This window comes from Caloenas nicobarica, chromosome 1 (genome assembly GCF_036013445.1).
Source record: "Caloenas nicobarica isolate bCalNic1 chromosome 1, bCalNic1.hap1, whole genome shotgun sequence".
NCBI classification, from domain to species: Eukaryota; Metazoa; Chordata; class Aves; order Columbiformes; family Columbidae; genus Caloenas; species Caloenas nicobarica.
The window spans coordinates 56,058,796-56,084,840 of NC_088245.1; the positions used below are offsets into that span (position 1 = coordinate 56,058,796).

Consider the following 26,045-nt stretch of genomic DNA (forward strand, 5'->3'; position numbering starts at 1 on the left):
TAAAATGAAAACAAACAATCAAAAACAGCCCCCAAAAGTATGAAATATGGAGGATAGCACTGACACCTAAAAACCCCAGAAGTAAGATTCACCAGCTGATTTTAATTAGGCAAGCAATAAAGTGAAGAAAACTAAACTTGGCATAAACAATGGAAATCTAAATTAGACTTTCTAAATTGTTTTAATAAACCATGATGTGTAAGCCAGATACTATCGCTGCCTCTTTGAACCTGTTGCTACTTTAAGTTAGAATTTCTAGGGTTTTTCCTATTGCAGTAGGCTTCTCTGACCTTCTGTTCTTAAATTCTCATACAGATATCCTGTATCTTGAAATTGTGGAAACTACCTTCTAGCACTAGCCAAAAGAAATCCAAATGAAGGCCATCTCTTATGTCATCGGCTCTATTTTAATATCAAGAAGAGACACTGCTGTCAAGATAAGAAAACAAAATTGTACATGAGAATAAACATTGGGTTCCTTGTTGAAATATCCACCATGTTTAATCCTGCACAAAGTCCATTCCATAAAAATATCTCAAATGCAGTATAACTGTATTGCAGCTAAGCACAGCTCCATTGAGACTTGTTTGTCTGTTTTAAGTCCTCTGTCATGCTTTTAATCTTAGGTTTGCATTGATTTTTCTATTTTCTGTATCTCAGATTAGAGCAGAAATTAGGATTTTAGTTACTCTCTTAGCTGAGCCCATGGGAAGTGTGTTCATGGTTCTCATTAGCAGGACTTGGAGAGGAAATCCCTGTTCTTTGGTGAAACTAAGTCAATGGGGTATAGAAAAATGATTCTCTACTGGTAGGTCTTCGGAAGCTCTGGATGAGCAAAGATGGTCTATTTTGTTCACTTCACATGTATGCTATTCCTCAACAGTGCTGTCTAATAGAGAGAAAACAAAACAAAACACAAACGCCAAACAAAACAACAACAACAAAAAAACCCCACTATTACCACTTTTAGACCTTCGGAAGCCTGTAGTCTGGTGTTATTTCTAAATGGATGCGGTTAAATGACATCACACTCGGAACTGGAATTATTGTGTTCTTCTTGGGCAGGTCTTAGTGAGTAACCTAAGTCATATTTTGAGGATTTTTTTTTTTTTTTTCAGTACACAGAACCAACTACCCACTCCCTGCCCTTATGAAACTTAAGGTGTCCTTTCAACAGGTATGCAAATATAAAAGAGCTCTTTAAGGTGTATTTCACCACTTTAAATGAGTTAGCCATCCTTTTCAGTTCTGAGAAGCAGCCACATGCACCATGCAAAGGAGACATTAAACACCTAGTGGACCTGCCACTTGGAAAATTGGTCCTTTGCACCGACTCAATTTTGGAGGTACATTATTTGGTTTATGAGTTTGGTTTTCTTCTTTTTGCTCTAAATGCACTTTAAGATGGTTCTCTTCCCCTTCAACTCTATTTATTCAATAGTAACTATTTAAATTGCTTTGAACTTGAGAGCTCTAGTCACATTTGGATCAAATTGAACTTGGTAGCATACAGGTACAGAACAAAAGGATAGTTGGTATTCAAGGGAGCTTATAGTCCAACACTGACAGTTACTGATGGAGTTAAGTGATACAGTAAGAAAAGTAAAGATTGGTATCTGCTTTGACCAGTTATTGTAATTTCTGGGAAGGCTGTGGTAGAACCTTACAAGATACTAAAAATCTGATACTGTAAGTCACTTGTAGTAACACTTCTGCTCTTTTGGATGTGCATGGGCTTTGGGGTTTTTTCAGGTTTGTTTTCAAGTATGGTCTGTCCTGCATGTTCTGAGCTTTGACCTTTATCACTGGGTGATTCAGAGGGTACGTATACCCATGAATGTGGTAATTTGAATTTGCTTTAGTTTCGTTGGATCTGTGTCCATCGTCAAGGAATATACCAAGAAAGATTTAATCACTTCTGAGGATGACAGTCATCCTATTCCTCCAGGTCTCTGTAACTCCTACAAAGATGAGGGAGCAACAGTACATAAGAAAAGGGGGTGGCTCTCCTTAAGAAGAGGATTGTGTCGTCTTTTGGACAGTGTCTTGGAAAAATGTTCTCGTCCATTCCCCAGCTGTACAGACGTTTTAAACATAAATGGTATTTTAACATAAGTAATACATGCCCTAATGCCTGAGATAGTTGCTTTCATGGTATTCATATTAAAACTGCAAATTGTTTGTAAACTCTTAGTAAGCAAAACATTTTACCATGACTGTCTGACTGGGTACATATTCTGAAATTATGACAAGCTGGGATCTTGTTCGTGTTTGCTCAGGTCAGCTCAGAGAGAAACGATGTAGGAAATCAGCTGCAATAGCTTGTGGAATGGCACTGAACTGTCTGCATGATGGTGCCTGTCTGTCCAAGCAAAGTCACTGCAGCTTCTGAGATACAGAAAGTTTGCAGTAGTTGAAGCTAACTTTTTGCTTTATTTACAATAGGTAAAGAGCACTCATTTAGTCACATACAGTTCCTTTGGCAGTTGGTAATTAATTGATCTGCAACAGTATGTTTACTTGCAATTGTTTTCATGCAATCTCAGAATAGCTGTCTGAAACTTTATTCCTTATGAAGTTGATTATATTCTTGACCTGCATGTGAGACTTAAAATATTTCTCTGTCTGTGATTGCATTTTAACCAAGGTGTTTAGAGGATTTCATCACTTTCAGCATCCCCTTATTGAGGCTTTTTTCAGCAAAATGAATTAGTAAGTGTCTTTCAGTCTTGAAATAGTCTCTTTTTTTTTACGTTTAATGCTCTAGCTCTGTATTAGACAGTAATGTCTCTCAAGGGGAAAAGAAAAAAATGTTTCTTTTAGGAAAAGCAGGGTTGGATTTTGTTTTGGAAAGTTCCATGAAGAGGAAATCCAGATCTGTCTCGTGTCTCAGTGCAGAATTAATTCTGCTTTGGCATCAGAAACAGAAGGACTCATTTTCCCACCCGTACATCTTGTCTGTGGAAATATCTGTGCTGACTTATCTTACTTTTTCATTTCAGAAAAACCTTTAAGAACAACATTGTTTTTCCTTTTGCCTTGGCTTCATTCCCCTCATTTCCTGCAGTAGTTTCCAGTTGGCGTTGGACGAGTAGTAGTTATAGACATACTCCATGCTTACACAGGCTATTATGCTTGGAATGGAGGTGGGTAAAGAGATGGCCCTGGGCTGTTCTTTATCACTGCTGTGCCAGACCTGCAAGCAGAAAGGCAGATGCAAAGTCCCATGGCCTAGCTCAGTTTAAATGATCTGTGTTTTGAGAGTGTCTGTTTAAAATAATTTGCAATAGTGGGAGATTGCGAACAGGTCCACGGGCTGGTCTGAAAGGCAACAGCCACAGTAGGGAAAGGGGAGGCAACTTCATGCAGCTGCCAGAATGAGAGATAAGAAACCACAGGGAGCACCAGCTGGCCTCTCATCACAGTGCTCAACAACTTTTTTTTTTTTTTTTTTACTACAAGATGTTAATAGGAGCATCTTGGCTTCTGATGCAAACCTCTAGATGAACGTAAGTTCACTAGATGTATGGAAGGATGTGTGCGTGTGTGTGAGGCTATTAGTAGTACCTTTACAGTTGTTGAAGAAAACTTCTAATGTTGTTAGAAGAAAGGCAGGATTCCCTGACTTTGAATTGTTAAATTTGTCATGTTGCTTTCTTAAATCCTTTTTAGTTTGTCATCTTTGGGTAGGAAAAATGCGAGGCCCAAATAGTGAATGTGCCCTTAAGTCACAGGGTGGAGTTCTTAAAGCAAAACACTTTGCAGTGCGTCTAACCACATAGTTTGAGTGCATCTTGTTTTCTTCAAACAAAGGCTGTAATTGACCAATTTGTTTCTGTAAGGTCACTTTGGCATCCACTTGGTTATTTTGCTGGTTGGTACTGCAGCATCTTGAAATGTAAAAATAAAATGCTAGATTTGCTGATGTAAGGTTTGATTAAATCCTCTTTCCATACTTCATCACAACAAACCAAACAAAAATCTTCTGAATATTTTATGAAGCTTCATAGCTTCTCTTTGGTTCAAGCTTAAATTTTTTAAAAAATGTATATTTTTTTGCCTTTTGTTTTTATGCATGAAAGTCAGACTGAGCCCCAGGTAAAACTGGCTTGTGGAGGTAAAGTGGATAATGCTCCAGGTAACTAGACACCCTTAGGTGAAGAAATAACCTTTTTTACCATTAAGACCAACAACTCCTTTGAATCATGGGAGCAGTCTTGCAAAACGTACATTGGGGAACTTTGAAGTATATTTCAATGGCCGAGAGGCTCCAGAACACTTGGAACTTGAGCTTTCTGAGAAAATGTTGCGTTTTAGTATCTAGAGATGACTTTTACCTCCTCTTCTGTACTCTTTCATCCTTACCAGGACAAGCTTGCCTGCGGGACACCTGCGTAAGGTAGTAATTATTAAAGTTGCAGTGAATATTCAGAAGTTTGTTATCCTTTACTTGGCATTCATTGCCATCTATCACTCTCGAAAGATAGCTGAGGTGTCTGGACTGTGCTTCTACTTTTGAAGTTTTTGCTAGGTGAGAGGTGTTTTCAAGTATTGTTCTTAAGTGCTTCAACTTTCTTGTTGTGTGTGTTGGGTTGGGTTTTTTTTTTGTGGCTTGTGTGGTGTGTGTATTTTTTTTCTTCTTCTGGAAGCAGCAATACAGAAACAGGAAACAGCTTTCTTTGCACATGGACTCATTATTCAGGAAATGAGAAGGCAGGTGATGAAACTCAAGGTGGAAGGAAGTGTTTCATAAGAGTGTATTTGGTGGCTGATAGCATTAAGTGATCACAATATACTCGGGGGTCATATGTGTGGCAGTTTTTGAGTCTGGTGGTGTTATACCTGTAGCAGACTTCTGAGCATTCGAACACTGCAATTCAGAGTTAACGTAACCAGGCAGGTCACCATTTGTGACTTACCTAATGTTATTACTGATTTTGTCAAGCTCTCCTGTTTGTCCTGACTTCACAGCAGAAGAAATTGAACCTAGAGATCTGCTCAGCTCTCTGATTTCTCTTCTAGAACTGCAGAACAAAACCTTTTCCTAGTTCTTCCAAGTTCTTGTTAGTGTGTGTAAGGTGCTTAGTTTGAGAGTTGAGGAAAACGTGTGATTTTGTTGTTTACCAGATCTTTTGCTGAATCGTTTGATGGTGTTGGCCCCACTCCATTTTTACCAGGAACTCGGCTTCAGTTCCAGCTTTCTTGGAACTGGTCTCAACAAACACGCGATCCTTGGCATGCAGTGACATTGGGTCATGTGCAAGAAGCTGGCCTGATCTGTAGCTTGTCCTAGTGAAGTGTACTTGGTGTGTGGACTCCTGAACTGAGAGAGGGGATTTGTGGCCTCACACCACAACCTGAGGGCTGTACCTCCTCTGGTGCGCTGGATTCAGAGAGCCTCCAAAGGAAGGCATGTGCCTTGATTACTGTCTGTGCTGTTCCTGCTCCCCTGCTGCACAGAGCCAAGTGAAGGTGCTGTCACCCTGTTGTATAATTGCTGGATGGCACTTAGATTATTTGAGAGCCTTGGTTTGATCACCATAGTTAGATTTATTATTTAGATTTCCTTTAATCTCTTAAAACTGATCCTGTCTCTGTTAGCTCTTAATTTTTATTAAACTTGGTGTTTGTTTGGTTTGGTGGTGTGTGTGGGTTTTTTTTTTTTTTTGGTTTTGTGGTTTGGTGTTTTTTGTTGTTTTTTCTTGTGTGTTTGTGTTTTGTTTGTGGTTTTTTGGTGGGTTTTTTTGTTTGTTTTTTGGGGTTTTTTTTGGGGTGTGTGGTGTGTTGGTTTTTTTTTTTTAGCACTTAGCTAACTTTTGCAAAAGTATTACCTTAAACTTCCTTATGGACTTTCCTGAACTGAATGCAGTGATAACTACACCTGAGAACTGCTTACCTAGGGGTCACCTGGTGATTCTAGAGGACAGCAAGTTGAACATGAGCCAGTAACATGCCCTTGCCACAAAGAAGGTGAATGGTGCCCTTGGATCTATTAGACAAAGCATTGCCAGCAGGTTGAGGGTAGTGATCCTTTCCCTCCACTCAGCACTGGTGAGGCCATATCTTGAGTGCTGGGTCCAGTTCTGGGCTCCCCAGTACAAGAGAGATGTGGACATGGTAGAGAGAGTCCAGTGAAGGGCCACCAAGATCATCACTTACTTGAGGAAAAGCTGAGAGAGAGAGCTGGGACTGCTCAGCCTGGAGAAGGCTTGAGAGATCTTGTCAATGTGTATAAATACCTGAAGGGAGGGTGCAAAGAGGACGGAGCCAGCTGTTTCCAGTCATGCCCGGTGACAGGACAACAGGCAATGGGCACAAACTGACACACAGGATGCTCCCTCTCAACATCAGGAAACACTTTTGTACTGTGAGGGTGACCAAACACTGGCACAGATTGCCCAGGGAGGTTGTGCAGTCTTCATTCTTGGTTGATGTATTGTTAATGTATGAAGGACTCCTCTAGGCCAAAAGGGACACATAATAGGTAAAGTAGAAGGCTGTGAAGTTGAATTCTTAGTAGATACAGGAGCCATATTATCATTTTAAATTTCACCCCAGCAGGGTCCAAACTTATGGATAAAACTTTGGTTCATGTAGTTACCGGCAATGGAGCAAAATTAAGCAAACCCTTATTTGTGACAATAGGAAATGAATGTATGGGGAAAGTTTGTATTAGTGGAAGTCTCCCCAGGAAGTTTATTAGGGACAGATCTTTTACAGGCTCTGGACATGGAAATACATTTATTGCCTGAGGGTATGGATCTAATAATCGTGGGGATGAGTGTAATTACTGAGAGCACTAACAAAGAGTTCAAAATACCAGAGATATTAAAACCTGTGCCAGCAAAATTATGGAGTAAAACCAGTTTGGATGTAGGGCTATGAGTTTCAGCTCAGCCTGTGATCATAAAAACAAAGGGAGGAGCTCCTCCTGCTGTGAAACAGTATCCTATTCCCCAAGAATCAGAAAAAAGTATTCAGAAACAAATTGACTGCTATTTAACTCTAGGAATTTTAGGAGTACGTGAGTCACTCTACAATATCCCTATACTCCTGGTGAAGAAAAATAGATTAGATTAAGATGGAGACCCAGAATATCACTTCGTACAATATTTATGGGCAGTTAACAACCACATAGTGGTTTCTCACCCGGTAGTGCCTGATCCCTCCACTATGCTCTTACAAATACCGCATTGAGCAGAAAGTTTTACTGTAATTGATCTAATCGCTGCTGCTTTTTTTAGTGTCCCGCTACACTAAAACAGCCAACTTTTGTTTGCTTTCATGTGGAAAGGACAGCAGCTGACCCACAAGTGTTTGCCTGGTCTCCTGCAATTTTTCGTGAATAGTGGGAAATTATTTAAGAGATATAAAACTACCATGTGAATCAGCTCTTGTGCAATATGTAGGTGATTTACTAATAGCAAGTGAAGATGAAAGCACCTGTGTAGTAGCTACTGTGTGTTTGTGTACTGCCTTAGCGGTGGACGGGCACCATGCATCTTGGTCCCAACTTCAGCTGTGTCAGAAAGAAGTGAAATACTAAGTTTTATTTTAAGAGGAGAGCAGGGAGAAATAGACCCAGATAGGGTAGGTGCTTGTTGTGATTTAACCCCAGCTAGCCACAAAAACCACGACAGCTGTTTGGTCACTCCTCCCCACGCCCCAAGAGGGGAAGAAAATCAAAAGGGGAGGGAAAAACTCATGAGTTGAGATAAAAGCAGTTTAATAAAACAACAAAATAATACTAATATACTACTACTAATAAGAATATATAAAATGAAGAAGATAAAATATAAAATAAGTAATACTTAATGCAATTTCTCACAAACTCCATCCATGCTGAACAGCCAGCCCCAAGAAGGAAAGCACCCTGATCCCAAACAGCTGATCCCAGTGAGAAAGCAAAAAGGCAGAAAGGCCCAAAGGCCAAATGCAAAATGGCAGAACAGCAAAAGGCTGAACTAATTAAACTTAACCGACCTAATGGAACTGAATGGGAACAGAACTGAACTGGAATGGAACTAACGAGCTGGAAAAGCCAACTCCAATTATATACCGAGCATGACACTAATGGTGTGGAATATTTTAATTGATCAACCTGGATGTCAGTCAAGGCCTGTCCCATCTATGGTGCCCTTCCTAGTTGTCTTGCACCTGGAGGTACAACACCCAGAAAGACCGTGGTCTCCCTGACAGTGGCAAAGATACCAGTAAGTTCTTACATTCTCCTCTCACCCAGTCCCAAACACTGGAGAGCTGGTGGGAAGAAATGAGTTAGCTCTTCTCAGTCAAAACGTGGGAAACCTAGCGTGTTATCACAATAATTCTCATATTAAATCCAAAACAAAGGAAGTTAGTGCTAGCTGTTAATAAGAAAAGTTTCTAAGCACGTGAGGAAAATCAGCTCAATTTCAGTCAAACCAACGCAGCGCTATAGCTAAACTTGATGTCAGTCACAAAGAAACAGGTACGGGGATTCCTTGCAGCAGTAGGATTCTGATGGCTGTGGATCCCTGGGTTAAGAGAACTAACAAAACTCTAACAGAAGCAAAAAGAGATGAGGAGGTAGATCCTATTGTGTCAGGCCCAGAAAGGTCCAACACCTTCCTGCAAAAGGAGGAGTTGGACAAGATGACTTCCAGAGGTCCCTTCCTATCTCATCCATTGTGTGATTCCCAGTAGAACAGCATTTTGCTGGTATTGCTGTGACTCTCCTTTCCAGCAAAGACCTAGGTGCATTTTTACCCTTCTTGATGCCCATGTAAACAACTAGGTTTCCTTTCTCCTAGTGTGTGTCGCCCGTGCTTGTTGTCACATTGGTCTTTGAAGTCAATGTATTATGCATGTGTCACCTTAAAAGAAATTTACAATATACTCCTATTTGCTCATCTTGGGCAATTTAAGTGCATTAGCTTACTTTAGGCCTTAAGGATAGAAGGTAGGCATCCAGCAGAGCTTAGCAGGTCAGTTTTGGAGATCTGAGCCCTGGAGAATGCTTCCCCTTTGGAAAAGCCAGGTGAGCATGCAGTAGCCATTTCACTCTGCACTTTGTGCAGCCCATCAGCAAGTCACAGGTGAGGCTGTACCATGCCTGTGTGGTATGATGCTGGAGTGTAAGAGAGTGGTCTGATACTTTAACAGATCACAAAACACTATCACTGTGCAAATCCTATATCTAGTGACCATAGGTGATAGTACTTACGGAGGAAGCTGAAACCTCCCTAAATGATACAGTATGCAAGTGTTCAAGTCACTTGGTTCATAGATTAAGCAGAAAACCTATTAGAATCAGGGGTCATCTTGACCACTTTCACGTTGTGGCTGCACCTTGGCTGAAATTCAGGAGGGGCAGTGAGGATACAGGAAGAGAACATAGCAAGCATCTCAGCCATGAGATCAGGTAAAGACTCTTTGTGAAATTATCCAAATTTAGTGATGTGTTTGAGTGGAAGCTAATCTGTGGGAGAAGGGGAAGAAGAAGAGTCCTTTTATGAAGTGAATTATGGTTTTGATGTTAGAAATGTACCTCCAGTAGGGTACTACTGCCATGCAGTCCAGTTTAAACTCTCTAATATGCCTGGAAAAAGGTACATATTTGGTGAGGGGCCTTTCTTATGCTAGAGGAAAAAGGGCTTGTCTTTCCTAATAGCTCCTTTATGCAGCTAAATGAGCATATCCTTACAATAAACACTCATATAATCTGGTTAACATGTGGAATTTATAAGTCAATATGGAACACCACCAAATCCACTTGTCTGTAAAGGTGTGAATAAAGGCATGCTGCCAGAGACTTCTGACATGGCCAAGGCATCTGGCGTCTGCTGGTTTTGCTGGGTGACCTACACAGCTATACCTCAGGGAATATCATGTAACATTATAGAATCGTAGAATCATTTTGGTTGGAAAAGACATTTAAGATCATGGAGTCTAACTGTTAGTCTACCAGTGCCAAGTCGACATCTACAAGTCTTTTAAACACCTCCAGGGATGGTGACTCAACCACTTCCCTGGGCAGCCTATTCCAGTGCTTGGCAACCTGTGGCGGATGCACTCAACGCGTCTCCCCCCGCCCTGCTTTCTGTGAATAAATTTTTACTAATATCCAATCTAAACCTTCCCTGGTGCAGCTTGAGGCCATTTCTCCTGTCCTATCATTTCTTGCATTAGGAGGAGACCAACCCCCTCCATGCTACAACCTCCTCTCAGGTAGTTGCAGACAGTGATAAGGTCTCCCCTCAGCTTCCTTTTCTCTAGGCTGAACAGCCCCAGTTCCCTCAGCTGCTCCTCATTAGACTTGTGCTCCAGACCCCTCACCAGCTTCATTGCCCTTCTCTGAACTCTCTCCAGCACCTCAATGTCTTTCCTGTAGTGAGGGGCCAAAACTGAACACAGGATTTGAGGTGGGGTCTCTCCAGTATTGAGTACAGTGGAACAATCACTTCTCTAGTCCTGCTGACCACACTATTCCTGATACAAGCCAGGATGCTGTTGGCCTTTTTGGCCACCTGGGCACACTGCTGGCTCATGTTTAGCCGGCTGTCAAGCAACACCCCCCAGATCCCTTTCTGCCAGGCGGCTTTCCAGCCACTCTTCCCCGAGCCTGTAGCTCTGCCTGGGGTTGTTGTGACCCAAGTGCAGGACCCAAGGCATACTCCTATGGCTGTTGAGACTGTTTTGGTTTTGTTGTTTTGGGTTTTTTTATTGGTTGGTTGGGTTTTGGGGGTTTTTTTGTTTTGTTTTAAAGGGTGGGAGTTAGGAAGAGGGAGGAAGTCACATAAGACATTTGAGTATGCATATGTACAGATAGGTGAAATCCTGTTCACACAGAGTATTAGCTTTCACTGCTGTATGTTGTCCTCTGCTTTTATCAGATACCCAAGCAGGATTTTCCTATTCTTAAGGTGCAGCTAACTGAAAACCAGACTGTTAAAAAAACCCTACCAATAGCTGATGCAACCTGCTAAAATAAATTAAGATGAAATACAGGTGTTAAAATGGCAGGTTGTTGATCATGTGACAAGTAGAATGCATTTCCTTTCTGCTTTAAATACATGGCTCTGAGCTGATCACCCTAGATTCTCTTCCCAGTTGGAGAGAAATACCTTGTTTTGCAGCGTGATTTGTCTGATTGGTAACAGCTGCTTTAAAATGAGCAGTACCTTTCAAAGTTCCAGTTTGTATCCATTGCATATGAAAGAAACATAGGTGATAAGCTGGGATACAATCTTATAATTGTTTTCAAATAGTTTCAGTTTGCATGTGTTCTTCTGAACATTCAAGCTCTTAAGAGTTGTGACTGTGAAGTAGGAACATCTGTTAATTAAAACCCTAAACCAACCAGCCAGACAACCAGATTGCAAATACTTGTGAATGTGGAGAGAGCAGCAAAGGCGTGTCATAAACGTCCACCAAAAGCTAAAAAGATGATTTGAATTTGGGGTTGTGTCCTCAAAGCTAATGGCTGGGTCAGCAGAAGCAGAAAAGAGCTCACTCGTGGAAGTACCTGGCTGTATTTACAAATAAATAAATGAATTCCCCTTCCCTACATTTATTGGGAAGTTATTTCAAAGACTTGAGGCTTGGATGGTTGGAAGCATTCTGCAATTCAAAATAAAGCTGTTCTCCAAGTTCATGCTTATTTGCCTTTTTGGCAATATTGTTTTGCTGAGAGATCCTTTTTCCCTCCTTGATATTTATTTTGGCATATTTCAGAAGCAATATTGTTTGTTTTCAGCCTTCATTTTGCCAAATAAAATAAGCCAAGCTGGCTGCCTGCTCATAAGCCAAGCAATGTGGGGGAAGGTTGGCCTTAACTATTTTTGCCCCAGCTTTACTGCTTTACTGTGCATGTCTGTTCAAACACGAGCAAGCACAATTTTTTTCCTTCCTTCCTCTCGCACATAACATCTCCGCAGTCTTGAGGACTGCTGGATTATGAGTTTCTTGGGGACCGTGGACAGCTGTGGCTGCTAAGAATTAGACATCAGAGTACCTGTCTGATGATACTACTCTTGAGACTGAGATAAGGAAGGATGTAGTGGCTGTGGTTATGTGAACACACAGAGGAGCAGAAAACACCGGGAGTGTTGAGAATAAAAATTATAAGTTAAAAAATGTCCGTTAAAAATGAAGATGGATTTAAAACTGTTTTAGGTTGAATGTTCTTGTGTCAGGAAAGATCTATTTATCCAGATAACTGAGTATGGATGCAAGTTCGTGTAACTAAAAAAGCTGATTAACTACTTGAATTATCAGTGTGCAATGCCACTCATTTTTCATCCTGTTTAAGAGAGTTTGGTGTTTCTGTAAATTGAATATGTATGCAGCCTGGTGTTGCTGAATTGCCTGCTAATAACAGAACCTCAGATGGGTGTGGGGGGGAGAGGTGACAAGGAGCAGCCTCCGAGAGACGCCCAATTCTGCATCCCTATGGCTGCTGTGTGGAAGGTGCATGTCACGGTGCCAGGAAACAGAGCTTCTGGGGTGAATTCCTTTTTCTGTGGTAATGCCGTTTTTTGTTTTATTAATGCAAATCAATCTCTTGTAGTCATCTCCCTTCAGATGTCTACTGTTTCTAACTTGTTATACATGAAAACATCTAGCCACACATTTCCCAGTTACGTGCCACTTTGGTAATTACTCAAGTACTTGAGTAAGATACTCCTCAGTTCTTTGAAGTGAGTCATAGGGAACTATAAACTTTGCAGTTTCTATAGCACACAGTCTTTTTGTTAAACTTTTTATTAATGATTCCTTTTGTGTGTTAGTGGCATATGTTATGGTAACTTGCTATAGTGTGTTAATACTGTATGTTCTTCCTAAGGGTTTTTTAATTCCGATGTGCTTTACATAATGGAAGAACAAAAATATGATAATAAAAACACTGAAAGCAGTTGAACAAATGGTTTTTCTTTATAGTGAGATTTGTTTTCATGAGTGAGTATTTCTTGAGGCAGCCTTTGAACCGCAGGATCCAGTTGTGTGCTCTCCTGGTCCTCTCCTTGCCCTTCCCCTTCCTCTTGCGCCCAGGATGCTCCTCAGGCTCTCTGGAGAGGCTGTGATGCCTCCTGCCACCTCAACCCCCTCACTCTTCTGTCCTCAGTTAATTTGTTTCTGCTAAAGCTTGAGCTGAAGCTGTAGCTTGAGGTATATACCCTAAGCACAATATGCTAACACCATACCTTAAAGAAAAGGTCACTGTTTCTGTGCTACCCCTGCTCTTACACAAGCGTTGGTTTAGCAATCTGGTTTGTAATTTAGCTGCTTCCTGGCCCCTCACCCCACTCAAGACAAAAAGAAAGAAAAAAACAACCCCAAACCATCCTTGGGCTAATTCTCTGATCACACAGTGTCTCTGGCTGGAGGGAAGGGCGGTGTGAGGCTTTGTGGTGGGAGGCACCCAGGGTTTTTTCCTGTGGGATGCTGGCTGTTCCCTTTGGAACAGGCCAGTTTACGGCTGTCTTGTCCATTTGTATCTTGTGCTGATGGGAGAGAGGCAGAGCAGTGGGCTGTGGGTGAACATCTCTGCAGGCATCCCATCCCGATCTGCTTCAAACCTGTGACATGAATGAACAGTTAAAGGCATGTTTTTTCCACCAAGTTTTGGTTGTTTCCACACCGTTTTCTCATCTCACTGGTGACTTCAAATGTGGTGCGAGTACTAAGGTTTAATGTAACTTTCGTTCTTTAGCAAAAAAAAGTAAATAGGCAACATCTGAAGAAGGAGGCATTGCTTTCTGGCTGTGTGTGGTGACCACCAGCTGAGTGCCTGCTGTGCCACAGATGGTGCTGGTTTACACAGAGTATTTAATTTCTGTGTCTCTGTTCCGCAAAGCAAAATGTGGCTGTTCTTGAGTTATGCTGGGAAGCCCTAAGCTCTAACTACTCCAAAATAGCTTTTAGGTGCCCAAACAGCCTGTCTGCGCCTGCAGGGCAGGAGTGGTGTGTTGCTGGGGACCCTGGAACAATGGGAGATGCAGGGCGGCAAAAACTGTGAAACTCTGGGTTCTTTTTTTTTTTGTTCTTTTTTTTTTTTTTATTTCCCCCTCTTGTGTTCTTCCAACATAGCTCTTCCTTATTTGTTGCAAGTGTGGTTGACAGTAAATGCTTGGGGTTTTTTTGGCGATTTTTATTTGAAACTATCCTCTCCATTTCTAAAAAGTTTGTTTTTATGGGTAATGTGCATATTTTGCAAGGAACCACAATATACACAGCTTACAATTTATTATTTTATTTTTATTATTTTGCTATTTACTGTCTTAAAATGTAGAGGAGGGAGTGTAGCTCCTTAATGGATTTCAGCCATTGGAAGTGAATTATTATATTTTTCTTTCCTCTTCCAGGATCCCGAGTAGCAGGATGGAAGAACTCTAACTGACGGAGAGACAGACAACACCCCCTTTCAGCATGGAAACTGCTCTGCTTGACGGAGAACTAGATAGAAATTCAGTAAGTAACTTAAATGGGACTGCATGTAATCAGATGAACACGAAGATGCTTTTTCACGGAGAGGATTAAGTAGCTTGAGTCTGATCTAGTTTGGTTTGAATTGATGTTTTTCTGGTGAATGCATTTGGAATATCATGTAGTATTACCCATCATGTGTTAGGTTCTCCTGGCAAGAGGGCTGGATATCAAAAACCATTTGGTTCTTGGGTTTGATCCTTGGTGTCTCTGAATCCAAAAGGAAAAAGATATTCCCCTCAGTCTTACCAAGTGGCACTTTACTGATTAGTGACTATGGACAAAAGGAAAACCAATGTATTTCTTGGTGGAAAGATGAGCAGAAAAGGCAGGAGAAGTGATAATTATGTATTATTAGAGTCATTTCAGGGGTAAGAGTTAATAATCTCGGCTGATTATAAAATTTCTGAAGTAGTGAAAATACCAGCTCTTTCTTTCTAAGCACAATTTAAAACCAGGAAAGGCTGGTGGGTACTATGACACTTTATCATCATCATAATGTTGAAATTATTTAAGAATTTAATTTTTTCACAACCTGCTTTATGTGAAAGCACTCTCATAGCTGAAGCAGGAAATGTTTTTTAGTTTTCAAAGCTGCTTTCTGATACAAAGCACTGCCTCTCAAAGGCAAAACAGGATATTTTTTCTGTAACTGAGGTGAAGCTCAAGTTTAGCACCTCATTAGTAACAAACTTTATTTGTGATGGTTCAGCTAACTACATAGAGCTATTAATTTGATGAAGTGTTTTATTATTGTTTTTATTTTAAGTGGCGAATTTGGAGACAAGCTATTTTGCAGTGCATTAAGAAAATCATTGGCTTTTTTCTGTAATAAACAAATTCATTGATTTGTTGCAGGGCCAATGCATATATAGCCCAGGCATAACGTACTATGAGTATCATCTACCAGCTGTGCAAGAGGATATTAAAAAAAAAAAAAAACACCTGTCAATTCAGTTGATGTGCTCAGTATCTCTTAACATAAAAAAGAAATGTACCAGTTTACAAAAAACTTTGAAGTAACTTGAAATGTCCTATTTTTCTTTTTGTGACATGCCTTCACAACAGCATGATTTTAAGAAGGTATCCTGAAATGAGGTTCTGTATGTTTTAGCAAGTCTGCTTCAGAAGAATGCAAAGTGTAAGGACGGATTTGCCTTTCATCCTATGTGCTTAGGCACCTCAAGTGTCATCTCAGAATATTTTTTTTGAACTGATGGTATCCTGTGATTGGCTTCTCTGAGCATTTCTCACCAAAATATCATTTAGATCTTAATTGCAGTTAGAATGTGAGGTTTTATGTGTTGTACTACAGGTGTTAAAAACGTTGTTGAAACCTTATCTGGGAGTCTGATATACTTGATCTGGTCTGCACTGTAGTAAAAAAATTGAAACTGAAATATTTTTTAATCAAAATTTATTTTAAGAGAGGTTGGACCCAGTAACTCTGAAGACCTTAAGTGTATGTAAATCCTCACACTTCCCAGAATTTTGAATTTTTTGAAGGGTCACGTTTGAGATTGTTCAGTATTCCAGACTTTTAGCTGCAATCTGATTTTTTTTTTTTCAAAGTCCCGTTTGTCTGATTAAAGTTAATTAAATACGTGAGTTTCAAATATGCATAAAGAACACTGATCAACATTTTGCTACACCATTTAAGTCCTTAAGGGGGTTTCTATGACATAGATACCTGAAAAAGCCCTTTTTAGACATTTCAGCTTTATAATGTGTTTTTGACTTGCATGGAAAAGAAAAATAGAGGAGGAGATCACAACACTTAATATTGTGGGCTTTTCTTTCCAGAATCAGTCTAAGAAGAAAAGTTTTGCATGAAATGCTTTTCCTGTCTAATAATTAGGTTGATATACACTGTATCTGAACACAAATGTTATGACAGCTCAGCAAACTATTTTTGGAGTCTGACACAATTAAAGCAGTGCAAAATACTAGACACTTTGGTTTGAGTCCTTGTTTGAGAACAGTTTTTGCCTACGTTTCTGTAAAATAGTAAATTAATTTAAACAAGCCTCACTGGCCCAGAACTCAGAACATCACATGGGAGTGTTTGGTGTAAACCAGTCGTCTTCTAAGTGATTTTTTTTTTAGGAAACTTTCTAGTTGGCTCTAATTTTTACCAGAACATGTATGTCATAGATAAGTTGCCTTTGATATAACTTCTACAGTTAGTCTTTGCTATTTAAACACATCAGCAGACATAAAACTACGTTTTTCCCTGGAAGCATTGAATAGAGGTCCTTTACTGATCAGCTTTGCAGGTTGGGTTACTGGACCTGAATTTAAATGTAACATGGCTAATCTTAGAGATTTACACATATTAGAGACGGCTTTCAAGAAAAAAAATCCGTCCTCAGCAGGGTGAAAACTCTGACTTGGCTTTAAAACATGCATTTAAACTCTATTAAGAATTTAGCTGTAGGTTTAGATTGTAAATCTAGTAAGTATGTTTAAGAAACTTATCTTTTGTAGTGCAAGATTCAGACATGACAGCATGACACGTTTTTGCTTGTACCCTCATCTTCACCAGGAAGAGGATTTTGGTTTATGTGACTAGTTGGCAGATGTAATTTAAGGTTTAGTAGCAGTTGTTATAAGCTTTATTTCTGAGAAATTAATGTCTAAAAATAGTACTTTTCTGAAGCACAGAGCTGCTTTGTATGAAAACAGAATTACAGCTGCTGTCTCATGTGATGGTTTATATTGCTGGTTTTATTCCTTAGTCTTAATCTCAGGCTTCACTGCGAAGAGGGCTGGGTTTTGTATGTTTTGGCTGTAACATTTTTAGCTAGATCAATCATGTAGCTTTGAGAACCTCCCTTGTCAAAGGATTTGTTCTGTAATCAATCAATTAAATAAATGTGAAAATAAGGATAGGCTGTGTCTCTGAAAATAAGTGTATGTTTCTCTTATTTTTGTATATTTAGAATAAAAATCGTGGGAGATTGCAATAGGTGCAATAGGCTATTGGAACATGAAGAGGTCTTTTGGGCCGAAATAGTCTCATTTCAGTATCTTAACATCTCGCATCAGTATTTAGTAATATATATTTTACAGGTTTTAGGAAAATACACAGGCCTAAGTAGTTTTAATGGAGAGAGGGGGTTGACCAGCAACAGAGGCAGTTTGGTGTGTAAACAGAATGTCTGTCGGAGAAGATCAGGGCCAGAGTTAGGACAGGCTTGTGTTTCAGCCTCTGGCGTAGGAGCTGTTTGTACCAGTTCATAGGATTAACCATGCAATGCTAAAATATTTACATAAAAAGCCTTTGCATCGTCTCGGGTGACAGGTTGCCCTGTTCTGTGGTGTCATGTTGTATCTTGGTCAAGGCTGCTTGAGAGGCAGGAGGTGAGACAGGACCTGCTGCGGTGCTTTTTCAGTCTTATTTCTTCGAAGTGTGAGTATGCACTGAGAGTGAACATGCTGTCTGAGACTCAGAAACTTCTCATCCTGTATGTCTGTTAACTATTTTTCCAATTCTCTTCTCTTGCTTTCCAACTTTTAGTGTGAAATAAAGCAAACCGGTGCTGAATAGTGGTGTTCCCAGTCCTTCAGTCGGTTGCTGGATCTCTGCAGTTACTGCAGACTCCTTTGTCTTGCTCCCTTTTCACTATTTTCTTGAATCTGAAACCAATGTAGGGTAATACAGGTCCCCTCTGAACACAAATGGTTTACTAGTCAGCAGTATGTTACCTGTATATTAAAAAGAAACACTTTGCCTTGAAAACTGCTGAATTCTTGAATGTGTTTTCATGTACTAGTCCTAGTACATGTACCAGTCCTGTCTGGTAAGTTCATGGGTTCCCTTAACAATGTTTCACTCTTTGACCTAAATTTAGTCTGTAGAGGAACAGAAGGGTGTTTACCAAGTGCACTTAAAATTTATTTCAATTTCTCTTGTTTAAACAAATTCTTTTCCAGAAAGTGCAAAATTATGAAAGAAGGGTTCCCTCTCCCTTCCAGTGATGTATACTGCAATTGCTGTATTCTTATTGCAGTATTTTGTATTTGCATGCTGCAGTGTCAATTTAACAGCCCTGGGCAGCTGTGAGGAATAAAAATCTGTGTTTTGAGATCAGGAGTGCTAGACAAGACTGCTGCTTGCTAAGATTTTTATTTCTCTTTTTTACGTTGCCTGCTGTTTAGAGGCAACACTGGATCCTCTTTAAACCAGAGCAAGGATTTCGCTCCTTTATGGAGCAGAAGTGTTTTGTTTGGGATACAGAAGATACAGCATGTTTGGATTTATTTTTAAGGAGAAAATGGTCATGCTGATCAGCATGCTTGTTTTCTCCTTTTCTGTTATTTGTGGATTTCAAATGTAGTAAAACCTTTAAGACATAGGTGGAGCTTACCTTACATCTGTACATGGCTGAGCACAATGAGATCTTAGTCCTGATTGTGGCCTTGAGTGACAATGATTTATAAAAGATTCCAGATCAAACGTCAGAAAGGAGTACAGACTATTATGGTGTAATTACTCTCCTGTAGTGCCTATATTTGATGCATTCAGTGGGACAGAGATAATTTTTTAATGCAACTTGATTCTTTGGAAATACTTTGATATAAAATGTCCTCTTAACTTTAAAACTGCACTGCTTGTCTTGCATCCTAAGCAATTTAAAATGTTGCCTGTGTTTCTAGACAAACCGAATATGTGGCTTCTAAGTTTGTATTTGTGTGCAAAAGCAATTGGACTTGGATCTGCTGTTGATGAGTGATTGCACATCACCAATGGCTTCAAAGTTTTTGTCTTTCCAAAACACTTATCTGGAAGTGGAGCAGTTTTGGAAACAATTTTTGTGTTATTTCAGCTTTCTTCAGAGCTTTAGTCTTCTGAAAACATTCCAGCTGAAAATTTCTCAAAATACATTGTGTATCCAAGCCATATGAGCACTAGAGCACTGATGGAGATGTTCCACTCAGAATTAGCAGTTGGAGTAGTTGCTGTTTACTAACCATATACGATGACAGCTTCTAAGAACGGCTTCGCTTCAACTTTTCTGAACTGCTAAGTCTCTTCAGGTCTTGTCTTTGGTATTGAGGTGCATGTGGTATTTCAGGTACAAACTAACACTGTTTTCATTGTCCTTCTTCTTTCCCGCTGCTGCTGCTTTTGTGCACTTGCTTCTTCCTGGCCTGGATTTTTTTGTTTGCTGTTCTTCGTTCTTCAATTGTGTGTGTACACAGCATCATGGTGATACAAGAGACTCTCATGGACCATCAAGTAAGTGACTTCCCTCTCCTACACTATGTTTGCACATATGTTCCTAATAGTTAGCATAGATCTTTGCGCACAGGCTGCTGGGCTAAATACTAGGTTTTCTTCTGTGTTGTAGTTGAGAAGCTGAAGTACAATGAAAATTTTCTGTTGGAAAAGTATTTTACCTGGCATGCTACTCATCTAAATGTTTCCTGGCTTTTAACTTTTTTTTTTTCAATGGGAAAAGTTTATTCTTCACCTCTCCCAGTCATGGCTAGGAAAAAATACATCTTTTAAGTTACTTATCTGGAAGAGAAGATATATTTATGAGTTTGAAATGAAACCTTCAGATGTTATTGTAGTATAAATAATAAAGACGTGGCAATAGTGGTTCAGAGACAGTTTTATTTTTGAGCTTGTCTGTTTTTAATGCTATATGGTTCACTTAATTTCAATAAATTTACATCTTCAGAAATGAACAGGTGCATATACTGTAATACTCAAATCAGGATTGGATCTGGTGTGGTGATAGGGAAAACTCAGTGTGTCTATATATCTGCATGCACCCAGCCAAAGACTTATTAGTGCCATTCGTTCACAGATGCTCGTATGATTGGCAAAATAATTTTGCCTGGGGTTAAGAGTTTGCCTATGTGGGGAAGGGAAATTTTTTCTTCTTCTCTTTTCTTTTTTTTTTTTTTTTTGGTGAGAAATCCGTGCAGAAGCAATTGTCTTAACTGATATTGCTTACTGTAGACATTAAAAAATAATGCACAATTGAATTATAATAAACCTTTTTCTATATCTGATGTCCTCGTGCTATTTTCAAGAGTGTAGGCACTTTCACATGCCCATTATAGAAACAGAAGAACTGGGAATCTGCCACTTCGGATTTTTTTTTCAGAGCTTTATCTGATGAAATAAATAGTCTGTAAAAACCCTGATTTGTGTTTCTTCTGGTGCATGAATCTTAGTGACAAACTATATATGAGTAATTTGATGGCCAGTGTGAGGAGATTGAACCAAGTAGGTATTATCAACTGTAATAGTTCCATTGGTATTGAAATGTGCCCTCCAAAGAGCTGCGAGGAGGCTTTCATAGTTACTAATGCATGGTTCTTCTCTGAAATAACCCTCTGCTCATCTTCAAGGGGATGGTTTGGGTTTGAACTCCCTCAGGTAAAGGAAGGGATGAGTGCTCTGAAGCCTGAGTGGAAGTCTGAAAATAAATCACCACTTTGAGGCCTTTGAGTGGAAGGAGTGGTTGGCAATGCTATTCTATGTCTTGTTGGAGCCTATGCCTACCAAATCCAGCTTTCAAGTTGCAGAGATGGCATGTGAAACGTAAGAATTGGAATCATGGAATGGTTTGGGTTGGAAGGGACCTTTTAAGTTCATCTAGTCCAACCCTCCTGTTGTGCAGAGGGAGATCTTCCATTCGACCAGCTTGTCCAAAGCCCCATCCAGCCTGGCCTTGAACATTTCCAGGGTTGGGGCAGCCAGAACTTCTCTAGACAGTCTGTTCCAGTGCCTCACCCTGCCTCATCATAAAAAAGTTTCTTTCATCTGTCTATTCTAAATCCTCTTTCAGTTTAAAACCATTGCCCCTTGTTCTGTCACTACAGGCCTTGGTAAAAAATATTTCACTGTCTTTCTTACAAGCCTCCTTTATATACTGAAAGGCTGCAATAAGGTCTACCTGGAGCCACCTCTTCTCCAGGCTGAACAACCTCAATTCTCTCACCTTACTTCATAGAAGGGGTGCTCCAGCCCTCTGATCATTTCTGTAGGCGAGGTGTTCCCCAGGAACACTAGAGGGAAAAAAAAAAAAAGAATAATAAAATAAATAAAAATCATATCTTGGTTGTCCTCACCAAAACTCACTAGAAAGTGTGAGTGCTTTGAAGATTAGTCAGAAACTGAGTGTGGTTTTTGAGGTACACAGCAGGTAAGTGGGCACACATGAGTCCAAAACTGTACGTTTCAGTTTGGTATATTGGGCAAATAAGAACACATGTTTGATTAGGAATATCATTTATTCTTGCTAACTTTTATTTCACAAGCGAACAAGGTCACTAGAGTAAATGATCATTGCTTTCCTTCAATATCACCATTGGTTTATTCTGTGAATGTAATGAAATTCCAGGATAAAATCATTCCATGCTTCAAATGAGTTCAAAATTAGCTATAGGACCATCAAGCATTGTCAGCAAATGGATGACTATGTATCATACATTTTTATAGTGTTTATAAAATCAATCCATCAGAAGCTATAAAGAGCAGCCAAGGAGCCTCTACAAATTGCTGGTTATCAATTAATATGTACTAATTAAATCTATTCTACTAAAAAGATCTGCTTCTGAGTGGTAGATGTCTCATTCAATGGCATCTTGAAAACTCCAGTTTGTTACTTGTGTATCTTTTCCCCTTCCTATTCCCTTTCCAAGTACTCTTTCCTTTTCCTTTTAATAGCTTTCTTTGTTTCCATCTATGTCTTTAAAGGTTCCAGAGCTCCTGCTGTAAGATATTTAAGGCATATCTTTAGAGAGATCATTAATTTCCTGAAGATCCTGCTGATTTTGCAGTTTTGATTACATAGGCACCTATAACAATCACGTTATTAGTTAGTCTTTTATAGAAAAAAAAGATGAAAGCCTCTTAGTAATCTTATTCACTATCCCCTGCTCAAGGCAACAGGTATGTTCTGCCTTGCCTTGTCTTCCCCCTCACCCCAAAGCAAACATCTGAGCATCAGGATGAGGCATTTTGGAGGAGGAGGACAACTTCTTCCTAGTGACTGCTGCAGCGTGGATAGACATTTACGTTCTTAGCGGATTTATTTCTTTTCCTTTAGTACTTTCATAAAGCTTTGTATAAAAACGAGATTTTTAAAACTCTCCTGCTCATCATCCTTCAGATTGAATTTCTCAAAAGCCCACTTGATTTAAGAATTTCATCTTAAATCCTCAGGCATGCAAAGTGCTTACCACAAGATATTCTATGTTAGGTGATACATAAACAGTGTTTCGTAGGAAAGGAGCCTTTCTGACAGAGCTAGCAGTCTTTGCAGGACCTGAATCGAGTCTGCAGACTAACAAAGGAGCATGGATCTGATAGTGAACTTGAAGCTTGTAATCCTGTGAGTACTACTGAGTTAACGTCACTGAGTTCAGTTCATGCTTTGGAGAAGACCTGGGTGCAGAGCTTGCTTACGCTCCAAATTACTGGCAAGTACCACCTGAGAAATGATCATATCTTGACAGCTTAGAAAAACCTTTGGAATTTCCAATGCTTAAAGTTAGCAGTGGTGTGTGCTGCCCATTCAGAAGTGAGCCTTCTGCACGGGTAGCTTGAGGAAGGTTATTAGTGCAATTCTCACCGCAGAGCGAATGTCCCACAGGGCCGGCTGCGGGGTGAGCGAGGAGCCCCACCAGGAGCTGAGCTGGGCATCCCTGGGGCACGTTGGGCTGTGAAAGCCCAGCCCTGCAGGGCCATGTGGCCAGGGGCTCTCCAGAGCAGCCTTCAGCTGGTTGATCGAAAGTTGGTTCTACTTTGGTGCCTCTAAAACTTTTTTAAAACAAACGAGTGTAGCTCACTGCCTTCGCAAGGATCTGTTTTGTGTGAGCTTGTGAAGCAGCTTTTTTCTACCTTTGCTTTCATTTTTTATTTCAGACACTAGACCATTTGTGGTACAGTCCCTTCCCAAGACTTCAGCAACTCCCCCCCTCCTCTCCTTTCCTCTTGCTTGCAGCTGCAGGAAAAAAGCTAGTTTGGTGGTCCTACAAGAAGAACAAAGTCACTACTTTTAAGTATTGGCCTTCTGGCTCTGACAGACTTGAACTCTGAACTGGTAAAAGGAGCTCTTCACCTCCCTTTTCCATCTCCTCACATATTTTTCCTGAACAGCAGTCAGCATAGGGCATAGTTTGTCTGGAGCAGAGCTTTAAATGGTTTATCTGATGTAGAAAAATAGTACAGGTGGGTATCCTGGCATCCTTGCTTTCTTCATACTGCCTTGTGTTTATGCTAGGCTTTGCTGAAAAAAATGTTTCCATTACTGTGATAATAGTAGAAATAAAGCTAAGAGGAGAGCCTCTGTATTTTGCAGATTCCATCCAGAAAATGGAACTTGCTTATTTAGACTAGATCTTCTGCTAAGCTTTTAAAACTGTTTGAGGAAAGCTTGGGAACTCTTAAAATGAGCCATGTCATAAGTTCCAATCTTTTAGGCAGGCTTTTCTTTGGTAAACATCTTTTGTCTCCACCTCTGGTTGCTTTTTGTCAGTGGATCTACGTCCACAGGACAGGTGTTCCTGAGGCAGGCATCCTTCTGCTACTGGAAAAGGTACAGTTTTGTTGTGTGCAGCTTAAGGAAATGTACAGACACCATGAACAGAGTGGCTGGCCAGGTGATCTTACAAATAGCTAGAAAACATCCAACGAGACTTTCAGACCGATAAGTTTAAAGGAGAATAACTCTTCTGCTTTAAATCTTTCCCTATATACATGATTTTTATTAATAAGGCTTGTTTCTTGTGATGTATGTGCATGTTTATCTTAGCTTTCTGGATGGTAGCACAGCTTGATCTGGCAAGCTGTTTCCCAGGTCAGCTGTTTTGTGGCTAGTTAAACCAAGAACTTCCACAAAAGTGGCAAAGAAAACAGGATTTCAGAAGTTAAGTAACAGCTCAGTGCTGTATCTATATTCAGTAGTGGCCTTTCCTGCCTGCTCCTAGTTTTTGTTTTTGTCTTCTGCCTCACATCTTAGACCAGTCTTGCTGGCTTCTTTCTGCTGTCCCCTCCAAAGCAAATCTCTTGTTTGAAATCCTCATTTTCTAGAATGAAAAATTTCGCAAGACAGCATTTGAATACCAGTTTCATATACGTGATTGCAGTTTTTATTAGAAATCTATGCACGAGCACATAACATCATTGAATGAGCATCCATTTTGTATTTCAGCAGTGGTAACAAACAGCGATGAATCACAGCTATTAACTTCAGGAAAAATGAGCCAGCGCCAGGGGAAAGAAGTCTATTTTACTCCAACCAAAGAGTTACTCCAGCCATCTCTCAGCCCAGGAACTCCCCACAACCATGGTAAGACAAAGCTGGTTTTTTTACAGAGGTTTTCAAGAACTGACATTAATTATCTGTTCCAAATGTTGGCTCACAATAAAGAGGTAACAAAGAAAGGATATTGAAATATTGTAATTCTTTGTATCCTTATATGTTAATCTGAAACAGAAAAAATGTATTATGTGGTGCACTAGTTTATTAAAGCATGCGATGTTTCATTGGAGAACAGTCCACATGATGGTAGATCATTATCCATGTGTAATCCCGTAACTGATGGTCACATTAACGTTTCAGCTATTTAAGTTGTGTCTTTATGTAAAAGTGTTATGATATATTACCTAAGCCTGGAACCTTTGTGTAAAAATATTTTAATTGTTACTTCTACCGAAAGATCCTTTTCTTTAGGAAAAGGGAAAAATAAAGTTTCAACCCTGCTTTTTGCCGGCTTTTGAAGAGTCCCTCTGCCTTGCGAAACCTGTTGAAAATAAAATCTCAGTGGATCCACCTGAACTGATTGGATGCAAAGTAAAACTCATCAGTAGACCTGACATGTTGATAGTCTGTTTAGAAAGCAAAACCAAAAAACAAGCCATAGTTGTTCTTCTTGTTCTTATTTGCATTTGAAACTACTGGTGTTGTCTAATTGCTTGGGATATCATTAGGCACATTTGTTATGGTGTATGGAGTCCTTAGTGAAAGCTTCAGGCTTTTTAAATTAATATTCTGTCTCCTTTTACTCTTGGCATCCATGTCAGTTATCTATGCTTCCATTAGTTCTTGACATGAGTAGTGTTCCTGAGATGTTTTTTCCTATGAGCCTCCCTTACTCCCATAGTTTGCTTTGTCAAAGTAATGATATTAGTCCATCAGAATAATAAAGGCAGTTTCTCAGGTTAACTTTGAATAATTTTCTTGTTTGCCCATTCAGTGCTGTTCATAGAAAAAGAAAAAGCTTTGAAACCGAAGATAGTTGTTACCATGTTGAATCTGAGTCTTTTAGTGAATTTTAAGAATTATTATGGTGGTATGTTCAGTGCTACCCACAGCAAGCTCTGATGTATTTTCTAAAAGCTGCTCTTATCTCACTGAAACAGCACTTGGTGTTCTCTGACTTCCATTATGCTTAGGCTGGAATTATTTTCTGTAGAAAATATATGTGTGTATATATATATAAATAAACTTTTTTGGTCATTTTTATTATATTTAAAGGAATTTTTAGCTATTCTCTCTATGTATTGTGTTCTATCCCTTAGTAGACAAATGTTGTCGTTACATAAGTGTATT

General features: G+C 39.7%; 1 protein-coding gene across 2 annotated transcripts in view; it reads left to right on the plus strand.

The window, feature by feature from the left end:
* The window catches only part of OSBPL8 (oxysterol binding protein like 8), a 99,396-nt gene that overhangs the window by 20,923 nt on the left and 52,428 nt on the right, over window positions 1–26,045 (plus strand). The window contains exons 2-4 of one of the 2 annotated variants that reach the window (XM_065634730.1): window positions 14,346–14,451; window positions 19,672–19,708; window positions 24,645–24,782. In XM_065634730.1, coding sequence (XP_065490802.1) covers window positions 14,410–14,451; window positions 19,672–19,708; window positions 24,645–24,782 — 217 coding nt within the window. In that variant the 5' untranslated portion in view covers window positions 14,346–14,409. Of the gene's footprint in view, window positions 1–14,345; window positions 14,452–19,671; window positions 19,709–24,644; window positions 24,783–26,045 lie in introns of those variants that run through there. The other variant, XM_065634739.1, reaches the window with a different exon arrangement.